Source organism: Falco naumanni, chromosome 2 (assembly GCF_017639655.2).
Source record: "Falco naumanni isolate bFalNau1 chromosome 2, bFalNau1.pat, whole genome shotgun sequence".
NCBI classification, from domain to species: domain Eukaryota; kingdom Metazoa; phylum Chordata; class Aves; order Falconiformes; family Falconidae; genus Falco; species Falco naumanni.
Genome location: NC_054055.1, coordinates 76126233 through 76148134, shown reverse-complemented (window position 1 = coordinate 76148134; position 21902 = coordinate 76126233). Strand labels below are relative to the sequence as shown.

The window sequence follows — 21902 nt, the reverse complement described above, 5'->3', positions numbered from 1 at the left end:
GTTTACCTTTCACTTCCTACCTCCTCAAAGGAACAATACTCCTAAGTGGTCATAGCAATGTATTCAGAGATGAGGATTTGTAACTGTCATAGGCAAAAGTCTATGCCCCCTACATCCTAGGTGTTACAAACATTACACTTTTTATTGCTTGAGGAAATGACAATCCTTCCAGTCATACTTCTGGATAAAGGTGTTCCTAGCTGCTGTTGATGCCTCTTTTGCTATGAGGTGTTCACACATACTCTCAGCATGTCTGCAGCACCTAGGCTCTCCTGGGACACAGATGAAGATATGCATAACTGGAGCTTTAATTCTTTTGGTCTGAAATTTTTAAGAAATGTTTGAAGATTGCTAAAGGGCAAGATAGAAAAATCAACAAAATTATCTTACGTTCTGAGTGCAGGGATCCCTCCCACATCTGTGAAGCAGTCAAGTCATGTGTACCATCTAAGATGGAAAAAATTGATCCAGACAGAATATGTCTATGGTTTGCATAATTTTTTTTGTGTGTGATAACTTTTCAGTGATTTCCTTTTCTGAGGTGGTCATCAACAGGTAACCACAATGTCAGTTTTGCTTGTTAAAAGCCAGTACCATTAACTATCTAACTGTGCTCATGAAATGCAGATGCTGTTGATACCTGTAAATGAATTAGCATTAGCCAACTCAGGGTTGTAAAAGCTGCAAACCTGTCCTATCATAAAGACTGATGATTGAGAAGGGGCTGATAGCATTATAGCGAAGGCTGTGGACAAGAGGTTGTGGATAGCCATGTCCTTTGAAACATACTATGTCTAACATTATCTAGTGTGCTACAGGTGCCTGTACCTAGCAGAGTTTCTTTAAAGAAAAAATAGTTCATGGAATGCTTAAACAATCAATGTAATTTTAGTTTCTAGTTTCTATTATTAATTTACTTGGATCAATAAATATGCAATGCAATAAATATGTAATTTAGTGTATTTATTATTGAAAGTGTATCATGTAACAGAACTGAGTGAAGAATGGCTATTAAGTACCCCTTGGTGTGGACTGTCATATCTATCACGATCATTGTGTGACACAGTTAATAGACAATTAGCGAGGAGAAAGCGTGTTGTGATGAAAGTAGCAAAGTAGAACATAATCTGTGAAACAGTCAGCTCCACCACAACTTCCTGTGTGATTTTATGTAAACTGATTCTCTTTAAGATAGAGGCTGTTATTTATCCTTTTCCTGAGGCTGTACAAAAAGGAAGTCAGTATATTAGTATTGCTGAAGTACCTTTGAAATCTCAAACGAGAGGATTTCAAAGCAACATTCAGCATAGCTGTTGTACTGTCACTGCTCTTTGGTAAATGGAGTGAAATGACAACCTTTTACTAGTTTTTAAATATTAGGAATGCCATTTTCAGGAGATAAGCCTTTCCCATGGCAGTCACATTCCTGTTAGTCTGCTGTGGACAATTTTTTGGTAATTTTCTAGTATTAATCTTGACTGGGGCTCTTCAGGTTGGCAGTCTCCTTGAGAAGGAGCCCAAATGACATACTGTTATGTCCAGTGTTAATGGCTGACACCAAACAGGCCTTCGCTTTGTGCATCACTGATGCTATGCTTCTCCAGCTGAGGAAGACCACCAAGCATCTTACGGAGTCAAATGGAGCCAAGACAGCTAGCTCTTTCCCATGATAAGATGGGCATTATTGCTTATAAGCAGCAGACTTGTCCCACAAGAGTCGCTCCACACTTTCCCAGGGGTGCTGGATTTGCTGTACCTGTGCAGACCATGTGTGCAACATATGCACACAAGGCTCATTGTTTGCTGGAAGTGTCACATCTTCTGACGCACATGCACTTACAGGAACACTTACACAGACACCTGCGAGAAGCGTGCTGCTTCTGTGCCTGCAGCCTGTTGCTGCAGAGATCTGAGCAACACTCAGAAGAAGTGTGAGTAGGAGCCGGCTGCTGCTATCAGAGTGGCTCGTGTGGCCTCTCTCAGCTTCCCACACACCTACACACTCTTGAAACCAAGGTGGGTCAAATGTCAATACTAAAACATATGTGTGATGGAGGAAACTAACCCATGCAGGCCTCAATGAATTTATTTCAGTTGGCTGACAGACAAAGGAGAAATCTTTTGCTTGTTTCTTCTCATGACAGCTCTGGAACAGGATAAAAGAAGCAAATGCAGTGTTTCATCTCATTTGAAAAGCGTAGAAACATAGGTTCAGGAAGGAAGCACCTTAGGGAGTGCAGTGGTTTATTGTACAGGCCCAAGGGAGGATCCGTTGGATCTACCCCCTCCCTAATGCACACTCACTTTTAGTTGTTGGGTTTGTAGATCTGGGGGTGGGGGTGGTTTGGTTTTTTGGTTGTTTTTTGTTTGGTTGGTTGTTTTGGTTTTTTTGTTGTTGTTTTTTTTTTTAATATCAGGTAATATCTCCTATACTTTTTCTGTTTTCATCACTAGAAAGCTTCCTCATTTCTGTCTTGTTGCAGCCTTGTAACTGCTTTCATGTCTATCATGGACATACAGCATACATTACTAATTTCCTGTTTTCAGATGCCTTTCACATTTTTGAAGATTGTCATGTTGTCATCAGACTTCCTTTTGCCAGACCACATAATACCATATTCCTTCACAAAGCATTTTTTTGTCCTCATGCTGACTTTTCCCAGCACTGGTTATAGCTCTTCACATGGCCTTACTAGTGCTAAATAACAGAAAGGATTATTTTATGTGTTTCATGGACTATAGTGCACTTTGTGTATTCTGTTTGGCATTTGCCTCTTTCACAACAGTGAGACATTGTCTCATTTATAGTTTGTGACCCGCTATAAGCTCCACATTTGTCTCCTTTTGCCTAGACCAGTTTTCCTTAGTTTGTCTGTGACAGTATCTTGTAAGAGATTATGAAAAATCTTGCTAAGGTCAAAATATAACTTACTACTTCTGCCTTGTGCACAAAGTTCGATGATGTTCACTGAAAGGAATTAGATAAAATTTTTATTAATAAATTGATATTCTGCAGCTGAGTGATAGTTTTTCTAGTTTTACAAGTGTAGTATATATTAAAAATACCCCACCTGCTTCTTTCCCAGCACTGTGCTTGTATATTTGGCCTCAATTTCTACATCTCAAATTTTCCAAAATATTTTCCAAAATATTTTCCAAATTTTCCAAACTACAGTTTAAATTTTCTAAAATATTTCAATATCCCTCTCATTCTAATTTGCACTTCAATATGTCCAACTGCTCTGTGGCTTTTATTGTGGCAAAGATGGGATGTTACATCCCTGGATTCTGATACTGGTTTGTGCATCTTTGCGGGTTTGTACCACAGTGGGAATTTCTCCCCGATTTTGCTGGTATTGTCCAGGGCACGGTTATAATTTGAGATGCAAACTGATCAGATAACTTCAGCCTTCCAGGTAGCGCTTCTCCTCTGCCTTGCAAACACCACCTCTTTTTCTTCTACAGTTTCTTAAGGAGTAAATTCCTCCATGTGGTCTGGGTGTCCTGTTAAAGACTTCAGCCACCAGCAGAGGAGCAAGTGAGTCTTCTAGGTAAGGGGGAAAATGCCTGACACCAGTCTTAATCTTTTTATTTGTTGCTCCAGCAAACTGCCCTTTCTCTTTAAGAAAAATGTGAACAAGATCTTGCTTCCAGGAGAGGCTTCCAGAGGAGTGGGAGTGGCTCTTGCTGCTTCAGAGTCAGAAGGCCCAGTTCCTGCTACTGCAGACGCTCCAGTGCAATGACAAAAGCTGAAGTAATTTTTTTCTCACAGCTGCTCCCGTACTGGTGCTGAGATGACACGCTTTGCCTGCTCTGTGCACCCTTCTGGTCTTGCCTTTGCTGTGTTCTGGACATACCGAACCTCAGATGCCAGTTTATCGGTTTTCAGAAAGGAGCAGGATACAATGAGCAAGGTCAGGCTTAGAGCTGCAACAGTAAAGATGGTAGAGCTACACTGCAGGACTTGATTATTAAGGGTATTTCAAAGAATATTTCCCACATCAGTATTTTATTTTCACACTCATGATGTTCTAGGAAGACCCTTAGGTTTAACTCTTACCTTTTCTTTTTGACCCTCCATCCTAAGATCTACAAGGATAAAGTTGGGTTTGGAACAGATGCATTTCTGCGTATCAGAAATGTTTTTAGCCATGAGACAGCTGAACGTTTCAGTACATGAGAAAACTCAGGTAAATAAAACACAGGCATCTGGTCAGAACAGTGCATTAAGTTTTGAAGGATGCCTGAAAAGGTGTTATAATTTGCATTAATCAGGCTGAAAGAATGTGGAAAGCCTGCTTGTATTTTTACAGACTGTGAAGACCTATCTAGTATCTTAAAAATGTCTGACTATAATACATCTACAACATTCATCTTCATAGATAGTATTTCATAATGACCAGCAAGTTGTGCTTGATTAGGGCGAGTTTCAGAGCTGGTTGCTCTGTTCCGTCAGCATGTCTGAAAATATAACCCATGTGCAAAGCTCCAGTTGTGATTCACATAGTTTTTATGATTATGTTACATAGATTAGAAAAGAAAGTCCCTACTCTGAGATCCTTGGAATCTAGTTTTAGGAAGTGTAATTTAAACAACAGGAGCTGAGAGAGGCAAGTAGAAATGAGAGACCATATTGGAGTGATGCAATGTCAGTCGATGGGAAAATGGAAGAGCTGGAAGTTATTAGACAGATTCTTTGGTCTGGTGATTTGTTCAGGGTGAAATTCTAGCATTAGTGAATGCACATCAGTGCTGCTAGACCCACGGTTTCTTCTGTAAGATTTCTCCAATGGTTTCTCATTTGTCTTTTTTAATATCATTATCATTCCATGCCTTCAGTCTTTTACAGTAATTGCTTGAAAGCATGCAAAATTAACTGAAGGAGATCTAATTTGTACGGAACAAATAAGAAAGGACTCTGTATTAGGAAGTGCAGATGAGTGATTTCCAGTATATTGCATGCAGGTGCTCAGCTAAGCCAGTTATTTACAGTTCTTCCTGTAAAACAGCTATTTTCACCTTCCTTTTTCAAGACAGTGCAATATCAAGGGAAGGCGCCTTGATCTGCACAGACACTCCATACCACTTATTCAATAACCAATCCTTACTAGAAAATTACCCTTTGCCAAGTAATAATGGTTCATTCCCAACCTGCCTCAGAAAAAAATGGGTAACTATCACAAATTCTTATGCTGTATTTCTGGTTAAGAGTCTATGTAAAAGCTTTTCCTATAGCTTGTCATGGATGCAGGGGTCCTCAAACTTTTTAAACAGGGGGCCGGCGCACGGATGAAGTGGCAGGCAGTCATCTGTGGCTGCTTGGCTTCTGCCCCCAGCCCCCGGCGGGGGGGACAGGACGGGCCAGGGGGGTTCTGTAAATACCGGGGGCCGGATTGAGGACCCTGGGGGGGCCGTATCCAGCCCGCGGGCCATGGTTTGAGGACCCCTGATCTAGAATTAAAGTTTCTGAAAGCCTTTCTGGCTATGCTGATCAGCTGGAGTCCTCCTGGCCAGGCAGGCAGCAGATGTGGATTGCACTCTGCAGCCAGCCAGCCTATCTTCCCTCCTGCCTCTAGGACCTGCTATGGAGGAAAGACACCAAAGTTACCAATATGGAGAGCAAACAGAAAAATGTGGAGCTGGTGGGTGACCTCATCCTTTGTCCTTAAGTTGGCTGTGTGCTCTGCTATTGTCTTTCTCCCTGAAATACTCGCTCCACTCCGTTGACCAGAACCTACTGAACTGCTGATCCTTCTCTTACTGTCTTAACTTGCTGCCCTCTTCTATAATCCATTTTGTTCACCAGAAGCCTAGATGGCTCGCCCTCAATTTTCCCCACTTCTCCATTCCTTAATCATCCTGCTCTGCTTTGCATTTCATGTCTGAAATATTTTCCCAATAATCTCCAGGTCTTCAAAGTAGTCTGTTTTACTCATCACTTTGCCAAAACCGCTGGCATGCCGTGCCAGTTAGCAAACTGCTGTACTTTGCAGTTTAAATCATAGCACAGTTAGAAGTTCACCTATGTTATTGATTCATTTTCATTGTACTCACCACAAGCTTAGCTTAAGATCAACTCTCCTCTACATTATTGATTCTCTGAAAAGACACTAGGTGCTTTGTACTGCCTGGGGTACCTGTGGGGCCATGCAGCACATTTAGGTGCCGTGTCTGGCTTTCCCTTTTCATAGGGCTGTGAATTCTTCATATCCTTGTTGCAATGCTCTGTATTTGTGCTTTGTATCATGTTTCTGAAATTTTACATAAAGTTCCTTCTACGTGTGGTAGAAGAACCTCTTTTGTCTGTGGCAGGTTCTTTCAACTCCTGTGGATCACGCCTGGAGGTGAACATGCTCCACGTTTACTGCAAGTCAGGTCTCAATGAGCACCACATGTAGGAGCTCTGAAGTACAGCTTATCACCATCTTTTTAGTCATGAACCCTCTTGTGAGATCAGATGAGTGAAATTTAGCAAAGAAAATAGGAGTCATCCAAGAAATGCCTCACCTGGTTCAGCAAGCTCAATCTGTCTTCTAACAGTCACTGACCACACATCCTCCCCTGTCGCCCTCACGGTGTGTTCAGCAGCCTTGCTGAGATGTCTCGGGTGCTGTATGTGTTAGCTATAGGCCGTACGCCTCTCCTGCTTCCTCTGTCATTGCTCACACAACGTCCGTTTGCTTATCTGGGGAGCTTCCATTTCTCCCATAACTCTTGCATCTGCATACCATAATCCTCATTTAAGAGTTGAGGGAATTATAAGAACAGTGTAGCTAAGCAATTGAACCTGAGGAAAGAATTCAGCAATGAAGCACTAATCACAGTCCTCCACAAGGTCAAATCATTATTTAACATTACTTTTGAATTCCTTTATAAACAGAAACACAAATGATGCTTTACTGCACTGCACAAATGCACATGCTGGATGCTTATGTGACTGCAGGGAGAGCAGACAAGCAAGCAGACATCAGTGTTAGAGGATGCCCTGACTACAAGGTTAGCTCTACATGAAATAAGACTCCTGGCACCAAATAATTGAATCAAGATTTCACAGAATATCTCGCTGCCCTTTCAGGATGATCTTTATTAAATACATCCTGCATCGGAGCCTTCATTTCTGTTCTGTGTGGCATATAATCTCCTAATTTTATTTACCAAGTTATCTGCATTAGAATAACACTAGCAATGGTGTAGTCTAAGAGCTCTGTCAACTTGATGTCCTGACACCTGTAGCATGGTATGATTGAGGGTTGAACCTCTGCTAGGATCGTACAGGTCTCTGGACTTTCTGGAAATGTTGGCAACTTACTGAGATGCAGAGTCAGGGAATTAATTCCTATTTCATACTAGTCACGGTGCAGCTGGAATCTTAATATAGTTTTAATTTTGGCATTCACTATATAAAGGCTTTTTGATGATGACATAGTAGGTTACAGATGGGCTCACATGAACTTAAAACAGCTGTTTCTTTAAAGACACCATGTTCCATATGAAAAAAAAGTTAAAGCAGTCAGGACAAATCCTTCCTTCCCCCACCCGTCTGAATACATTGAAAGGAGAAGTATTCTGAGAACAGTCTTTCCCTCTTCTCTCATATGATAGTAGAACAAATGGTATTGGCAAAGATGTGAGGGGAAATGCTTCCTCTTTCTAACTGAGGGAAACCAACCCCTCAAAATTTCAGACTATGTTCTTGCACACATCCTTCCTGCTTTAATCTAAAAAGACTGTATCTCTGAATACCTAAGATTTTTCTTTTTTCTCTCCCACAATTTGGCTTACCAATGAACCTGTAATGATGTGGCACAGCACATGGGATTGCCTTATCTGCCCTCATCATAACCTTTGAACCAGCTGACTGATTTCAGCCACATTAGATGGACAGTAACTTCCTACTCTTCCATAAAAATCAGCCACCGCATAGATGAAAGCAGCTCTACTGAGAGTGAGGAAAAGGCAGGGAAATCTCAGCCCCCTTTGGACAGCAGCTGGCCAGCCAACTAGATTGTGCGTTGGGCATATGAGCTCTGCTACATGTTTTTTGCCTTTCTGAAAGCCAAAACCCAAAAAAAACCCAAACCCATCCCAAAACAAACCAGAAGCTCCCACTGCAGAAGAAGGGATAGGGAACACACAGGGAGCTGAATTTTTACAGTGGAGAGGTGTACTAGGCACAGGACATCAGCCTTCATTAGGATCAGCACTCACAGAGCAGCTTTGGTGAAAGGTGAAGAAAAGCACTGATGAAGCAAAATGCCTTAAGAAAACCAAACCGAAAATGCTTCCCCATTTTTTCCATATTCCACATTAAACTAGAATATGATCACAATTAAAAAGTGCAGAAATACACATGCAGATTACATATAGCTGGCTGGTAGAAAGAATCAGTGTCTGCTCTCCTTATGTTTTCTTCCTGCAACAGTTCCCAAGAAGTGAATATTTATGCATAAATTAACAAACCTCAAAACTGTAGCCAGGCAATTCCCACATGAAATCATGATGTACACACTACTTAACTAGTGGCAAGTTACTTTTGCTGACAGAATTTAATTTTTCACTCTCATCTTGATGCAATAATGCCCACAAAAAGATTTGCATCACTCACAAAATTAGTACACAGTGCAAAGGTCGTATTTTATGCCCCAATGTCAGTGTGGACATAACCTTCAGATACATAAACAGGGCTATGCAGGTAAGATTGTATTATGTAGCACGGGAGTCACATCAACCTGGATTTATTTTTTTTTTTATTAAGAATACCTATCAGTAGATAAATAAAATGAACCTACCTTATAACTCCCACTTTAGCTGCAAAATTTTCCACAGACTTCAGTGGACTCTGGATTAGGTAGGGAAAATTTAATTAGCCATAGAAACCACAGGGCAGAGACTTGGGGACTGAGCAATACTTGAACATGGAGGGCTACCTGGAAAGTACACTGCTGTGTTCCTATTATCCTTTAGTGATGAAGTATGAGTAACACCTTGCAAAACACACTGAATACTTGTGCTTTGTTTATTCATACCAAGCTCATACCATCATAACAGCTTTACAATTTTGCATCAGGTAAAAAAAATATTCAATATGGCGCTAGGGATATCCTTAAGAAGTACACATAATTTCTCATAAAAAAAAAATGTCAGCTCAGGTCTCTCTTTACAAAATAAGATTTTCTTTTACAAACCTTATCCTATATGCCATTTTGATTAGCTCTGGTAATAAATAGTTCATCAAAGTTAAATTAATATTTTTTATGTATTAAAATTATATACATATAATTGCTTTTTAAATTAATGTCATAACACAGTCACAGGTATTGCTACAACTGAACAGTGAACCACTATTAACAGTGGCAAAAATCATGTATCGTTTAATTCCTCACTTATAGTCAAGTTTCTTGCACTTTAAAAAAAATAATGATTCCATCCAAAGTCTGTGTACACATCTTTCTATATGAATTTTTACTGTCTTAAGAATGCAGCAATAAGAAGACAAACTCAACAGCCCATTTGCTTTTCTTTTGGCATGAGTGAAGCATAAGGAGGGCGTTTATGCCTTTTCTAAAGCTGGTACTATTCTTGAATCAGAATCTTCTTGTTCAGAGTCCTGAAGGTGCTCTGTTCTCTTGCTGGCCTCATCCCCAGTCTCATCACTGTGATTTTTGGATTCTTCTGAAATGACAGTTACCTTGTCACAAAAAAGATGCTCTTCTTGTGGGAAGGGAGAAAAAAACTGTGAACCACTGGGAGGCTTGCTCAAAAACTGTGAAGGGAAGAGGAAATGAGAGTTAGGCTGCACCAACCATAGCATCCTGTTAGCTTACAAATATTTTTATATTGTTTTTCACACATCAATTGGCTTTCTCAATCCTTAGAAGTCCCAGAGTGGTGACAACATAATAACCTCTCTGCTTGCTTCAACATCCTTTGCAAGGCTTGGAAGCAAGTCAGAAGTGCCTTTATTTGCAAGAAGATACCCCAGGGGTTAGTGACTTCTTTGGAATATAAACTTTCCTAAAAAAAAAACCCAAAAAACCTAGGTTCTGTACAAAACTAAAAAAAGGTGCCTTGACTGTCAGTGAAGAAGTTCGCAGAGAGATTTTTCAAATGGTTTTAAGAGATGTGAACTGTTCCTGCCACCTCAGAGAGCTGTCTGCTCACACATCAAATAGTGACACTTTAAATGTCAACATAAACCATAACCATTTAGTCAAGGAGAGGCAGGGAGATTTCCAGGGCTATGCAGTTCAGTGACAAAGATAACTTAATTTTAGTACCAAAACATCACAACTTCCACCCACTCCCTGTCCTATTGACTAGAAGAAACCACCCTCAAGAATCAACACGGACTTCACAGGATGTCATGACTGTATTTTGAATGTCAACACAAGAATAGCACATCTACTCAACAGAGTAATAACATGTCAACCACTCATTTTTGCAGCTGAAGTGGCAGTTCATTTTATTGGTAGCAGCTTAAGGAGTGCAACTACATTTTGTTCTCATGAGCTGACCACTGTCTATTACTTTAGTGCATTTTATGTAAGAAACAAGCTGCTCGATCAGGAGTCGTCTTCAGATTTTTGTATTGAGAAGTATTACAATAACAAATACTAATATTATCACTATTAGACCTTTTTCTAGCAAACTGTGATTTGAAATGTTCTGTCAGTAACATGCAAACTCAAATGTTCACGTAGTGAAATCACTGCCTTTGATAAATATCATTTTAGGTAAGCATGACTGACCTTAGATTACTGTGATTAATCACTATAACCTACTAGCACAAAATGAAAATTCTCCCTTTCTTGTGAGAAACCTGTAAGCATGTCATCTGACCCCATCCTGTATTGATCAGAGCAACGCTACCCTCCCGACAGCTGGGCTCCAGGTTCAGCAAACTAGTGTGCTTAGGACGTGCTCAACTTAAAGCACAAGACGATTGCTAAGTCAGCAGCAAATCCTTAGTCTCTGACCTCTAGATGAGTCAAAATTAAGGACCCAGAGAAAGTGCAGGAAACTCAGAAGAGTAGAGGTTGTTAGCTTTAATGTACGTAACACACTGTACAGCCTTGTCTCTTGGAGGAGATTCTGATACAGCCTTTTTATGTTGCTATATGGATAACAGGGTCAGTGGTATACCCCAACAGTAATGCCTAACATCTATTGCTCTTGTTTTATCTTGAATTTCAGATTTCACTACATTCTTTACTTAAGTTAAAATTCATTATGTTTGTGAAATAACTTTGTCTAAGGAGAACAAATGTGTACTTTTATGTCTAAAATGGGATACAGGAGTTTCTCAGTCATTCACTATCTAAAAAGAGGAACTAGAGGTTAACACCTGTTACTCTCACTTTAAAATGAAAGAAAACATCCTGTTTCAAAGCCATATAAATATTCATATTACAAATTATGCAGTTGCTTTAGAAATAAAAGTCTATGCCAAGCAACTTTTAAATATTTTGGACCATTCTGTGCAGAACTGTGCAAAATGACAGTATTTTAAAGTTTATTATACATTAGTTTACTTCAAAGGGAAGTGTAATTTCACTGCTTTTTACTTACGTCTGTGCAGCACCACAGAACTTGATGAAAAAACAGAGGTAACATTCATGTAAATTTTTGATCTTATAAAGCCAGAAATTAGATATTAAGTGAACTAACGTCCACTACCTTTCTCATGCTGAGAAGTACCTTTGTTTGTCACCTTTTTCCAAAGTTCATGACTTCATCACTTATGCTCATTTGAATGGCTTTTTATGTTTGGCAGAAGAGCAAGTTTTACCATACACAACTCAACTATATAACAGTAGATAACCAGCATTGCTCCTTATAGTCTAAAACCCCCTCAGAACAGTCTGCACTTTACAGATGGCCAATGATTGGGTGCAAATGCAAGAAGGCAAAATGTAAGAAGCTCTAAAGATTTTGGCACACAGAGCCTTTGAAAAGCAAATTGCATTAGGTAGAAAACAAACCTCTTTCAAGTGTTGTGGGAAAATATATGAAGGGCAGAAAACATGTTTGGTGAGTCGATACAGATACAAAAAGGAAAAGAAACAAACAGGAACAGCTATTATAACGACCAACATTGATCCTATAAGAACAGCCACAATTACCCACGTGGGAGTTATACCTGCAAGATACAATAAAAAAATTTTAAACGGTGATATTAATTTTTGAATGTAGTTTTTCAAATTTTCACTTTTTCTAAGGAATTAAAAAAAAACCCAAACTACTATAAAACTGTAACTGCAAACATATGTCTTTGTTTCCAGATGCAAAACACTTCTTAGCTCTTAAATTTTTAGTCTGGATAGGCTGAGGAGGTTCTCAATAAAGTAAGCTTACAAGCCATCATATATAGACATTTACAGTTACACGTGCTGGTGATTCTACATGTAATACTAGGCAAATGATTAAAGGAAAAAAGACCAACAGAATCATCCACAAGGTAACATCACTTAAAAAGCTACTGTACACTCTTTGGTGGTTCAGGAGTGTAGGGTAGACAGAACACTGCCAGACTACAGGCTTCCACTGTTCTCCTAAAGAGATCTGTAAAATGGCAGGAAGTAAAGACAGAAGGGGACAAAAGTCTGTAAAATTATAGACTACTGAGCTTTTGCAAAAAATTATGTCATGCCCAGGGATGTCACAACAGGCAAGGAGAACGAAGACGTATCCATACATCACTTTTAAACCAACTTATGCTTACTAAGCACCGTTCTATCTACAACTAACAAGCAACACCGCCACCAAAGCCTACCTGTAATTCAACTGCACTGAATGCAGATAATATACATGTAGGAAATATATATGAGGCAACATTTTATGAGGAAAAACATATGAGAAACAGGTTAGCCCAGCAGCCTCCCCAGGCCTTCCCTGGATGGCTTCCTCATTAACTTGTGTTTCTGCCTTCTGATTTTCCACACATTATCTGAGGGTGTAAGTTAGCTAAAATACACATTATGCCTGTGAAAAACCCAGTATCTAGGACCCCATCCTTTCTTTTAACTAGGGACACGAAGCTCCCAGCTAAGATGACAGGGTCAGACCACATGGTGGTTGTGGCTCGATCCCACAGGCAGCAGCTAAGGTGGCATGGCTGAAAAGGAAAGCGCTTTTGGTACTTAACTGCCTTCAAAATGAGAAGGAAAGTATCTAAATAAAGTATTTGTTCATATTATTGATTAATAACTGCTGTGTTTGACAGAGAAAGGGCATCTTGGCCTAGCCTCGTGACAGACACTGGCGATATCACCACAGATGAAGCAGACCGCAACACAGGGTTCAATTCCTTTCTGAGTTACAAATACATGGAACAACGGCTTCCATAGGATGAATACAGCTGACTGTAGAAGAAATTCAGACACACAGTGTGAAGAGCCTATGTTCCATTTAACTCTTGATTTTCAGAGTATGAGGAACACAGAGGCCTCTGCAGCGAAGTCAAGCATCATGCCGCTGGTGCCATACAGCTTGTAGTTTTCATTTCCAACTCCTTTGCTCCAAAAGTACACATGTATTAACGACCAAACAATACTAAAGTAACAGACATATCCATTTTTTGAAGGTTACACATTACACCTATTTTAATTTTGAACAGCGTTGCACATTTCCCAGTTCTGTACAGTACTACCCAGCTCCCACTGTGATGCACAAGGTATTACCGTTGTGGGTTGTCTGCTCACAAAGTTCTTTGCTCAGTTTCCCTGTTTTGTTCCACTCGGGGATAACTGCTTGCACTTGAATACAATATACTGTCCATGGTTCCAACTGAGATAATATTTCAGAGTTATGTTTAGTATCTATGTGAGTTACCTAATAACAGAGAAAAACACAAAAAGTTTGAAAAGCACAAGTCCAGTGAATGGACTAATTAATTAAAATTACATTTAGTAAGACAAATCCTAGAAGTTACAACTGCAACATGAGTAAGCCTTTTAAAGGCAGAATGAAATGCCCTGCCTATGTCAAAAAAACTGATACCTCTACATTGATTTCACCTGTGGTTACTGTGAGACCATTCGCACCACTGACTTTCTGGCTGCTCCTAGCAACACTAATGAAGGTTTAGGCTAAAGAGCCCTACAGAGAAGAGATAAATGAGAGAAACAACTGCCTGACCAAATGAGATCAGCTAAGAATGCTGTTACAGACAAACATAATTTAATTTGAGACAGAGCAAGTAGGATGGATGATCTAGACAAAAAAATCCCTGAAAAAATAAAAAGAGAAAGAAAGAAAAAGGCTTGTGGAAGCTATTAGGTGACTGACAGCAGATGCAACTTGCTGTTTAGAGGCACGATTGGTTATGTCCTTGTAATTATATGGTTCCTGCAGAGTATAAGAATCCCTACAACATGCTCCGTTATGTAATAACAGGTTTTTCTCAGGGGTGAGGAGACTCTATAGCTAGGTTTCAACACTTCAAGCAAGCATCCACTTCAAAAACAACCTAGGAAGTTAAATAGTCTATGCCTTTTGCTTCTTTGGTCCCTATGAAATTTCCCAGACTTCTGCTCTGAAGTGTTACAAGCACAGATTCTGCCTCAAGTTCCCACTTTTTCTGGTAATCTGCCTACTTTTGCATCCCATATGCAGAAATACCTTCATTTCTTGTAGTCTGGGAACTGAAAACCAGTCTGGGTTTTGGGGAAATGATGATCCCTCATTTTCTGGAACCGAATGCCAGAGAATTTTGCAGGGTAACAAATACAAATCCGAATTACATGTAGTAGAGTCCTATTATATGAAAAATATACTGAAGTACATAGCACTAATTATACTGTGACCAGTATCTTCCAGAACTCATGACCTTATAATTACTATATTATTTATGATCTTTCTCCACACACTTTGTATGGAGAAATCTTTTCAGCTGAGTAACATGTCTGTCTGTGTAAGAGGCTGCCCATGAAAGGAAGAAAGCAAATTACAACTGACAGAACCTGAAAAGGTGAAGGTGACCATGGTTAATATAAGGCCTCAGCCGTGGTAGTATTCAAAGGCCAGTCCTATGAAAAGCAGAAATACTTGAACGACCTAAGATTTGAATCTAAGTCAGCTTGTCGCCATGATCACAGATACTGCTGATGTTACAGCTTCTAAGTTTACCCTTGCTCATATGTGTGAAATACAGATTTGGTGGGGAAGACTGCATTGCAAATAAACACGTTGCTAAACTGATGGAATAAATGCTGGTAACGTAGCAGTTATTTCTATCTACGGAAAGAGCAAATTATACCCATGGTACTGTTTAACTACACAGCTATCTGCCATTTGCTCTGAATAGCAGCTGTAGTGACTAGACTTTATTACACTGTAATTAGTAGAGATACATTTTTACTTCAGTACTGTTAACTTTCAGAACTTTATCGGTATGGTATTTTACCAAGAAAAGCATATATCGAAGTCACGGAGTCACAATACCCCAGAAGCAGAAGTTACGTCTGTATTGCTGCGTTTCTTCCAGTACAGTATTCTGTAATTCCACGAGCCGTAATACTGCTTTAGAGACCACTTGTCATGTTCATGTTCGGCAAAAGGACCTCTGAAATCCACATGCAGGAACCCAGACTCTGACTTCACTTCTAGATCAGGTGGCCCAATGACTGCTATATATTAGAATGGCAGAAGAGAAGAAAGAATGGAATTCAGTTTCATGTTATTTTCAATTTCACATTTTTATACAACCCATGAAAATTCACACTTTAATATTTTAAATTAATAATTTTAGCTATTAGAAGAAAATAATTTCCTTTCATGAGTCAGGCATAAATAAATGCTTTCTTTACAGAACTGGTCCTGAAAGGGATTTATTTTTGTAGTTAATAACATATACTATTGCAGATTACATTTCCCACGCTAACTCGGTTCTCTTTTGCCAGCTGTGGTGGCTCCTGGGAGAGGAAGGACTATTTCTGTAGGTTATTACTCACTTCTCTATCTGGGCCAAGCTGTTGCAACATCTGTCTTTTCATAATAGAGCATCTAGTGAAGTGTTTTAATGTTTCTTTCATTGCAATAATTTTGAAAAACTGAAACATTTAAAATATTTTTGCATGTATTACCAATTGCATTCCTTAGACTGAGTATTATATTCTTGCATTTTGTAAATGGCTTGTCATTATTATGTTTTTGTGCCACTACCTAAACTATTTAATGAGTAGCTTAGTTATCAACTACATTGTGTTGGCAATGAGCTCTCCATTGAAAGGTCTCCTGTAATTTCAGCAAACTACTCTGCCGTGTCTGCTTCTACTAAGGTTCTGCGTGGATACAGTCATGCTAGAAACTTTCTAAGAAAGGAAGAGATCAATATACAGACAATCTTACATTCCTTTCAAAATATGTACTTCTACAATTAAAAATAAAAAATCCCCCTGCTTCCTGGACTGTATTCATGGTATGGTCAACGCTGATGAATACATTGTTGAGCTTATGAAAAATAACATGAGGAGGGTCTTGGTTACTCTTTTTCTTAGTCTTTCTATTTCTAGTATTTCTACAATACAGCATGGAGTTTATTAAAAAAGCACTAGCAGAAGTAACAACATAGAAAGGAATATCAGATATTTTTGTCACGATGCCCTGCTCAGATGAGCTATGACAACATTAAAAATCCTCATGTCCCCCTGGGAGATTTGGCCAGTTGGCCAGTATCCCAGTTCTTTCTTTCCAGGTAGTTTTACACTGAGAATTTCCCATTCAGGAATAAGCGGCCTTTCCAAAGCTAAGCCTGCTCTGAAGGCCACATGCTCTTTCAAATATATGTCAAACTACAACTCTGTTAATGGTTTACAAGTTTGCTCTCTACTCTGAAAATCCATCTATACTTTTTGTATTACGTTTTCCTTTGGCTGTAATTTATACTTGCAAGATGTTTTGGTTTTGTTTTGTGAGTTTTTTTTTTTCCTCATGTTATGCCTCAGTGCTTCTGTTCTATGCAGATTAAATTATATCACTGTTATGCTTTTGGAGAGAAAACCAATAAAAAGCATTTTGAAAAACAAGGCTGTAAACAGTAAAACTGCACTCTGGAATCCAAGTAACAGAATGATCAAATTCAAGCAAAAGAACAAAGACCAAAAAAAAAAAAAGTTTTTCTCAAAGATGAGGTATAACAAGCTTCCTGCATGGTTTTGTATGAATAGCTGTGAGGAGGAAAAAAAGCCTTGGGTACCATTAACTACTTACTCTAAGATAATTTTATTTTTGCTTACAAGTGGAGTAAGAACGTACAAAACAAAGGACGCTCACTGGTAAAAACCAGTCTCTCATTCCCAAGCTCAGGTGACAGCAACATGACTAACATCTCTGTTGTGCACTCTGATGCAAGGCAATGTCTAAATCACCTCTCACAAAAGACTGTAAAGCTTCACTAAGAGAATGGCAACGTTGTGCAATGAAGATTTCTTGACTAAAAAGTAATCTCACTCTCTTAAATTGTTTTTTTGGTTTTTTTTTTAAATTAAAGAAATAAGAAGAAAGCCTTTTGCCTGACATAGCAATGAAAAAGAAAGTAATTGAACTGATTTAGATATACAGAAAGTCTGAATTCTTGAAGAAAAGCTCTCCCTGGCTGAAAAACATAAATTATCCTTATTTTAAGGGAAAAATGCACATTTTTTGAAAACCTCCTCAAAAGAGGTTTCAAGTACCAATACTAACATCTAGCTATAATAGCTAGAACCTAGTATGCTTTCTGACAGCAACTTCTGCCTTCACAAAACAAGTGTTACAACTAAGATTTTATAGCTCAATGTAATTACATTTGAAGGTTATCTGCATGCTACAGCTTTTCTTATGGAGCCAAATTGGAAAGGTGCATTAATAGCAGACAGTATTTTTTGTGGAAGATTAGAAAAAGCCTTACTGTCATCCATTGGCTTAAATCTGACAGTCACCCAGTCTGAATGGTTATTTTCTGAGTCCGCTCTGACCCGTAGAATGTAGTCTCCATATGCAGACAGAGAAGAGACATCGCACTCTGTGAGTGTCAAGTTTGTGCTCACATTTTTGTATGCGTTTCCCGGTAAATTGATGCTGTATGGAAGAGAAACAAATGGTATATTATGTGTAAATTATAACTGACTAAATGTCTTTCCTCTCAATTAACTGGAAAAGTGGCATATCTGTTTGTTAATACAACCAGTTATAACTCATGAACAAGAAAAAATAGATCCAGTGTATAAGAAACATCATTACTAGTGTGCACACACGTTAAACATCTTATATGCATCTATAAATCCATGATAAAGGTAGAGATTAAAATTATGATTCAGTAAATAGATGTAATTTTCTTGCCAGTGGTTACAAAACTTCATTTAACAGATAATATTTACAGACTTGTCTGGTAACTGTTAAGACAATATTGCTATATATGGCTTTGCTGTCTAACTCAGACTTTGTTCAGAACAGTCTTTAAGATATTCATATAAGGAAAAGCCAGATAAATAAGAGCCTCAGAACTGACTGGGAACCATTTAATATATGATATGCTTTCTGTTTTGCATCAAAAGTCCACCTAGGAATGTAGTGATCAACAGGTAATTGTTACCAGAACCCAGAAAAATTTTTCAACCAAGATGCCCGTACCCTTGGTTCAGGGACTTCTCCTTAGCAGGCAGCTGCCTGTGGGTGCCACCATCTCCACTTTACATCCTATCCTGTCTTGGCCAAAGAATTCAACCCTCAGCAGGAACGTGAGACGTCTGGCCCATAGCATGGTTTCCTCATCAAGCACAGAGGCAGGCAGGGAGCCCACCGCCGTGCCGGGGAGGCGGATGCCTTCCTCAGTATAGCCGCACGGACCACCTTTCCCAACAGGAAAGACCAACTCAGCAGGACACAGTGGCAAAACCGAATCAAAGCTAAGTCAACCTATCAAAAATGACAAAAGAAGACCTCAGAAAACACGTCCTAACTTTAAGGGACTGAACGGATGACCCACAAGGCTGCAGTTCATCGGGCGTTTCCACTAAGGGTGCAGGCAGGCTGACTGCGTTTGTGGCAGAGCACAAAATGCTGCTGCAGTCAAAGGTCAGATAAGGTTCTAATGCTCAGCAGGACTAAGTCTCTTGAATTGCAGGTAACAGCTTACACGATAGAGAAAAACACACACACAGAGCTAATAACAGCCAACATCAAAACGTGTTTCTGGTTCCAAAAAGTATGTACAAAGCTGCCTTGGGTGTGAAATGTGTAGAAAATGCCTCTGCCCTGTTATTTAGCTCAGAAAATAAGCCTCTTGCAGACTAAAAGAAAGGGATAGCTACTGATCTTCCTATAGAAAAAGGAAACAAATCACAAACACACCCAGCTGTAAAACATGAATTAAAGAAAGCACAACCGCCCCGGACTTACCTCTTAGATTGGACAGTGTAACTTATATTCCCTTTGTGAAACCTAGGTGCATCCCACTGAAAAATGCTATGAAGATTAACTGAAGTGATTCTTGCATTCTGTGGCTTTGGCACTGTTGCAGATACTGTGGGAGCAATCAAAACCAAACATTTTAGTGTGTGTTTCTCTAGTGACTTCTCAGTCATCCGAAACTTAAATACAGCCTCCTTTCTCTCCCTTGCCTCACTTTTGAAAAACAGACTTAAATATAATTAATTTAAATCCTGATGCCTATGGCTTTTTCTGAGCTTATGCAACAAAAACAAATTAGCCAGCATCAGTGATTTCCAGTAACTACGGTCTTTATGATATCATTTGTTATGCGTGACTGACTTGTTACTGCATAAGACTCAGGGCCCATTAGGCTACGTGCGCTGAGATTATCAAAATCAATTTTTGCTAAGTAGTGCTCCACCAGCACTTTGAATATAACATGGGCGTCCTGATCAATTTGTTTTTTCTTGTTTTGTTTTTCTGAAGAGGAACACAAATAGTCTTTCTACATAGACCTGGGTATAAAACTGAAATGATTTTTTAAAATCCCACCATAAGCGTGTTTATACCTCACTGCATGGATTAGCATTGCCATTTGAAATGCTTTACATATTCTGTCAAGCTAACCTTTTGAAAAAGGGAGATGAAAAAGAAGTACCTTTGAAGGCAAGAGAGCTATAAAATATAACATACGGATAAACGTATCATTAATTGGCTCTCTTCACAAGGGATGAAACCACCATTGTTTTGCTTTATTGAAACTGAATACAGGAAATCCTAAAGTAGTATCGATGAACGGTCCATTACAATTATGACTTAGTTCTTTTAATGTAATTGTTGGTATTGAAACCAAAATAGAAAAGATTTTAGCCCATTATTGCAACACAAATGATCAATGGAAACCCTGTCAAACCAGATTAGTGCTTAAATGTCACAGGAGTAAAACCTAATGACATACGCTCCAAGATAGGTAACATATTCTATGTCTATAGTTGATGCGTAAGTACAAGACACGAACGGTCAGCTACCCACCTTTAGCAGACAAGAGTTTTAAATCTAAACCCTGCTTACAGGAAAACTATTTCACAGGCTCGATTCCTAAGTTACCCTTGCACCCAATAAAGCAGCTCAAACACACTTCACACGCTGAAAACAGGAGCTGCTTGCTCCCTGCGCCTCCCAGAGATGCCGCCCTTCGCCAAAGCGGCCTCGCCACCATCACCTCGGGCACTCGTCCTCGGCGGTCCCTGCCCGGCTGCTGCTCCCGCACCCGCTCCCGGCAGCTGAACCGGACGCTAAGGAAGGAAGGCGGGTGCAGGAACGCACCGCAGGGATTCGGCGTGAACAGCAAAGCTGGAAAAAAGTTTGGCTGGCGCAAGGCATCCGATTCCTCCTCTCCCGTCCAGCAGGACGTGGTCCTCGCTACCACGGACCCTTGCCGGGGCGCTGCCCACACCTGGGGGCAGCTCCCTCCGGCCGTAACCCCCCAGCAAAAAGCACAGCGCCCTTGAGGGCCCCTTTCCCTGACAGCGTCTTCTACTGGGAAAGGCTCCAGCTTTCTGCTCGGCACCCGCGTACCCCAGGCGATGAGGCAACACCGCGGGGCTTCGCGCCTCCTAAACGGACGGTTTGCACGCGGCTGGCACACGGCCCGCCCTGGGCAACGTGCGGCCCGGGCCGGTTTCGGAGGCGGCTGCGCGCTCCCTGCGCCGAGCTCCGCGGGAACCGCCACCCCCGCGCCCAGCGGGTACCGCGCCCCCCCGGAGCCTGGCCCCGCCCCCACCGCCGCGCTTCGCCGCTGGCACCTGCGCAAGTGTCCAGAACCGGGAAGTTCCCGTTTCCCGGCACAGAGGCCGCCTACGCGCTGAGGCACGGCGCCCGGCAGCGAGCCGGGCCCCGCCAGCGCTGCCCCCGCCTCCGGCCCGCCCGGCCGAACCCCGCTCCCCGCCCGGCGCGGCGCAGGGCGCCCGCCCGCTCTCGCTGCCGCTCGGCTCCTCACGGCAGCGCCGACTCCCCCGGGGCTGCCGGCGGCCGCCCGCTCCCTACGGCCCCCGCCGGGCTCTCGGGGCGGCGCGGCGGCGGCGAACGAAGCCGCCCGCGCCCGGCGACCCCTGCTCCCGCCGCCGCCCCCTCCCCGCGACGAGGCGGGGATCGGGAGGGCCACCCCCGCCGGGCCGGGGCGGACTCACCGCAGAGCAGGAGGCAGCCGCAAAGGGCGCAGCGGAGGGCAGCGGCCATGGCGGCTCCCGGCGCGGGCCTCCCTCAGCGGCGGCGGAGCCGGCACCGTGGCACCGGGCGCTGCCCTCGCAGGCGGCGCGGCGGGGCCGCCCCGAAACCCTTCCGCCTTCCGGGGGCGGGGCTGCGCCCCCCGCCGACCGGGCCGGCCGCCCCCGGTTCACCACCCGCGCCCCAGCCGGCCACAGCCTCCCCCGCGGCGGGACCGCCTCCCCTTCCCGGGGGGAGCGTGCCCAGCTGCTGAGCCTGCCCCACCG

General features: G+C 41.4%; 1 protein-coding gene across 2 annotated transcripts; it reads right to left on the bottom strand.

The window, feature by feature from the left end:
* Positions 1-9002: 9002 nt before the first annotated feature.
* Positions 9003-21816, bottom strand: IL10RB (interleukin 10 receptor subunit beta). 2 transcript variants are annotated; one of them, XM_040584947.1, is made up of 7 exons: positions 21600-21816; positions 19378-19501; positions 17888-18057; positions 15442-15626; positions 13680-13830; positions 11982-12139; positions 9003-9763 (listed from the first exon to the last, which is right to left on the bottom strand). In XM_040584947.1, exons 1-7 carry the CDS (start codon positions 21646-21648, stop codon positions 9551-9553), a joined length of 1050 nt encoding a protein of 349 aa, XP_040440881.1. In that variant the 5' UTR covers positions 21649-21816; the 3' UTR covers positions 9003-9550. The 2 variants fall into 2 exon arrangements, with proteins under 2 accessions (XP_040440881.1, XP_040440880.1); XM_040584946.1 differs by lacking the exon at positions 21600-21816 and having other exon boundaries at positions 19378-20535.
* Positions 21817-21902: the final 86 nt, after the last annotated feature.

What these genes read in the sequence shown, in the direction of transcription:
- IL10RB (XM_040584946.1), bottom strand. Translation starts at nt 19,562, where the DNA reads ATGACTGAGAAGTCACTAGAGAAACACACACTAAAATGTTTGGTTTTG. An exon ending in TGAGCAGACAACCCACAACG is followed by an intron (nt 12,140 to 13,679) that starts GTAATACCTTGT and finishes TGTATCTTGCAG; the next exon opens with GTATAACTCCCACGTGGGTA. An exon ending in TCCCACAACACTTGAAAGAG is followed by an intron (nt 9,764 to 11,981) that starts GTTTGTTTTCTA and finishes TTCCCTTCACAG; the next exon opens with TTTTTGAGCAAGCCTCCCAG.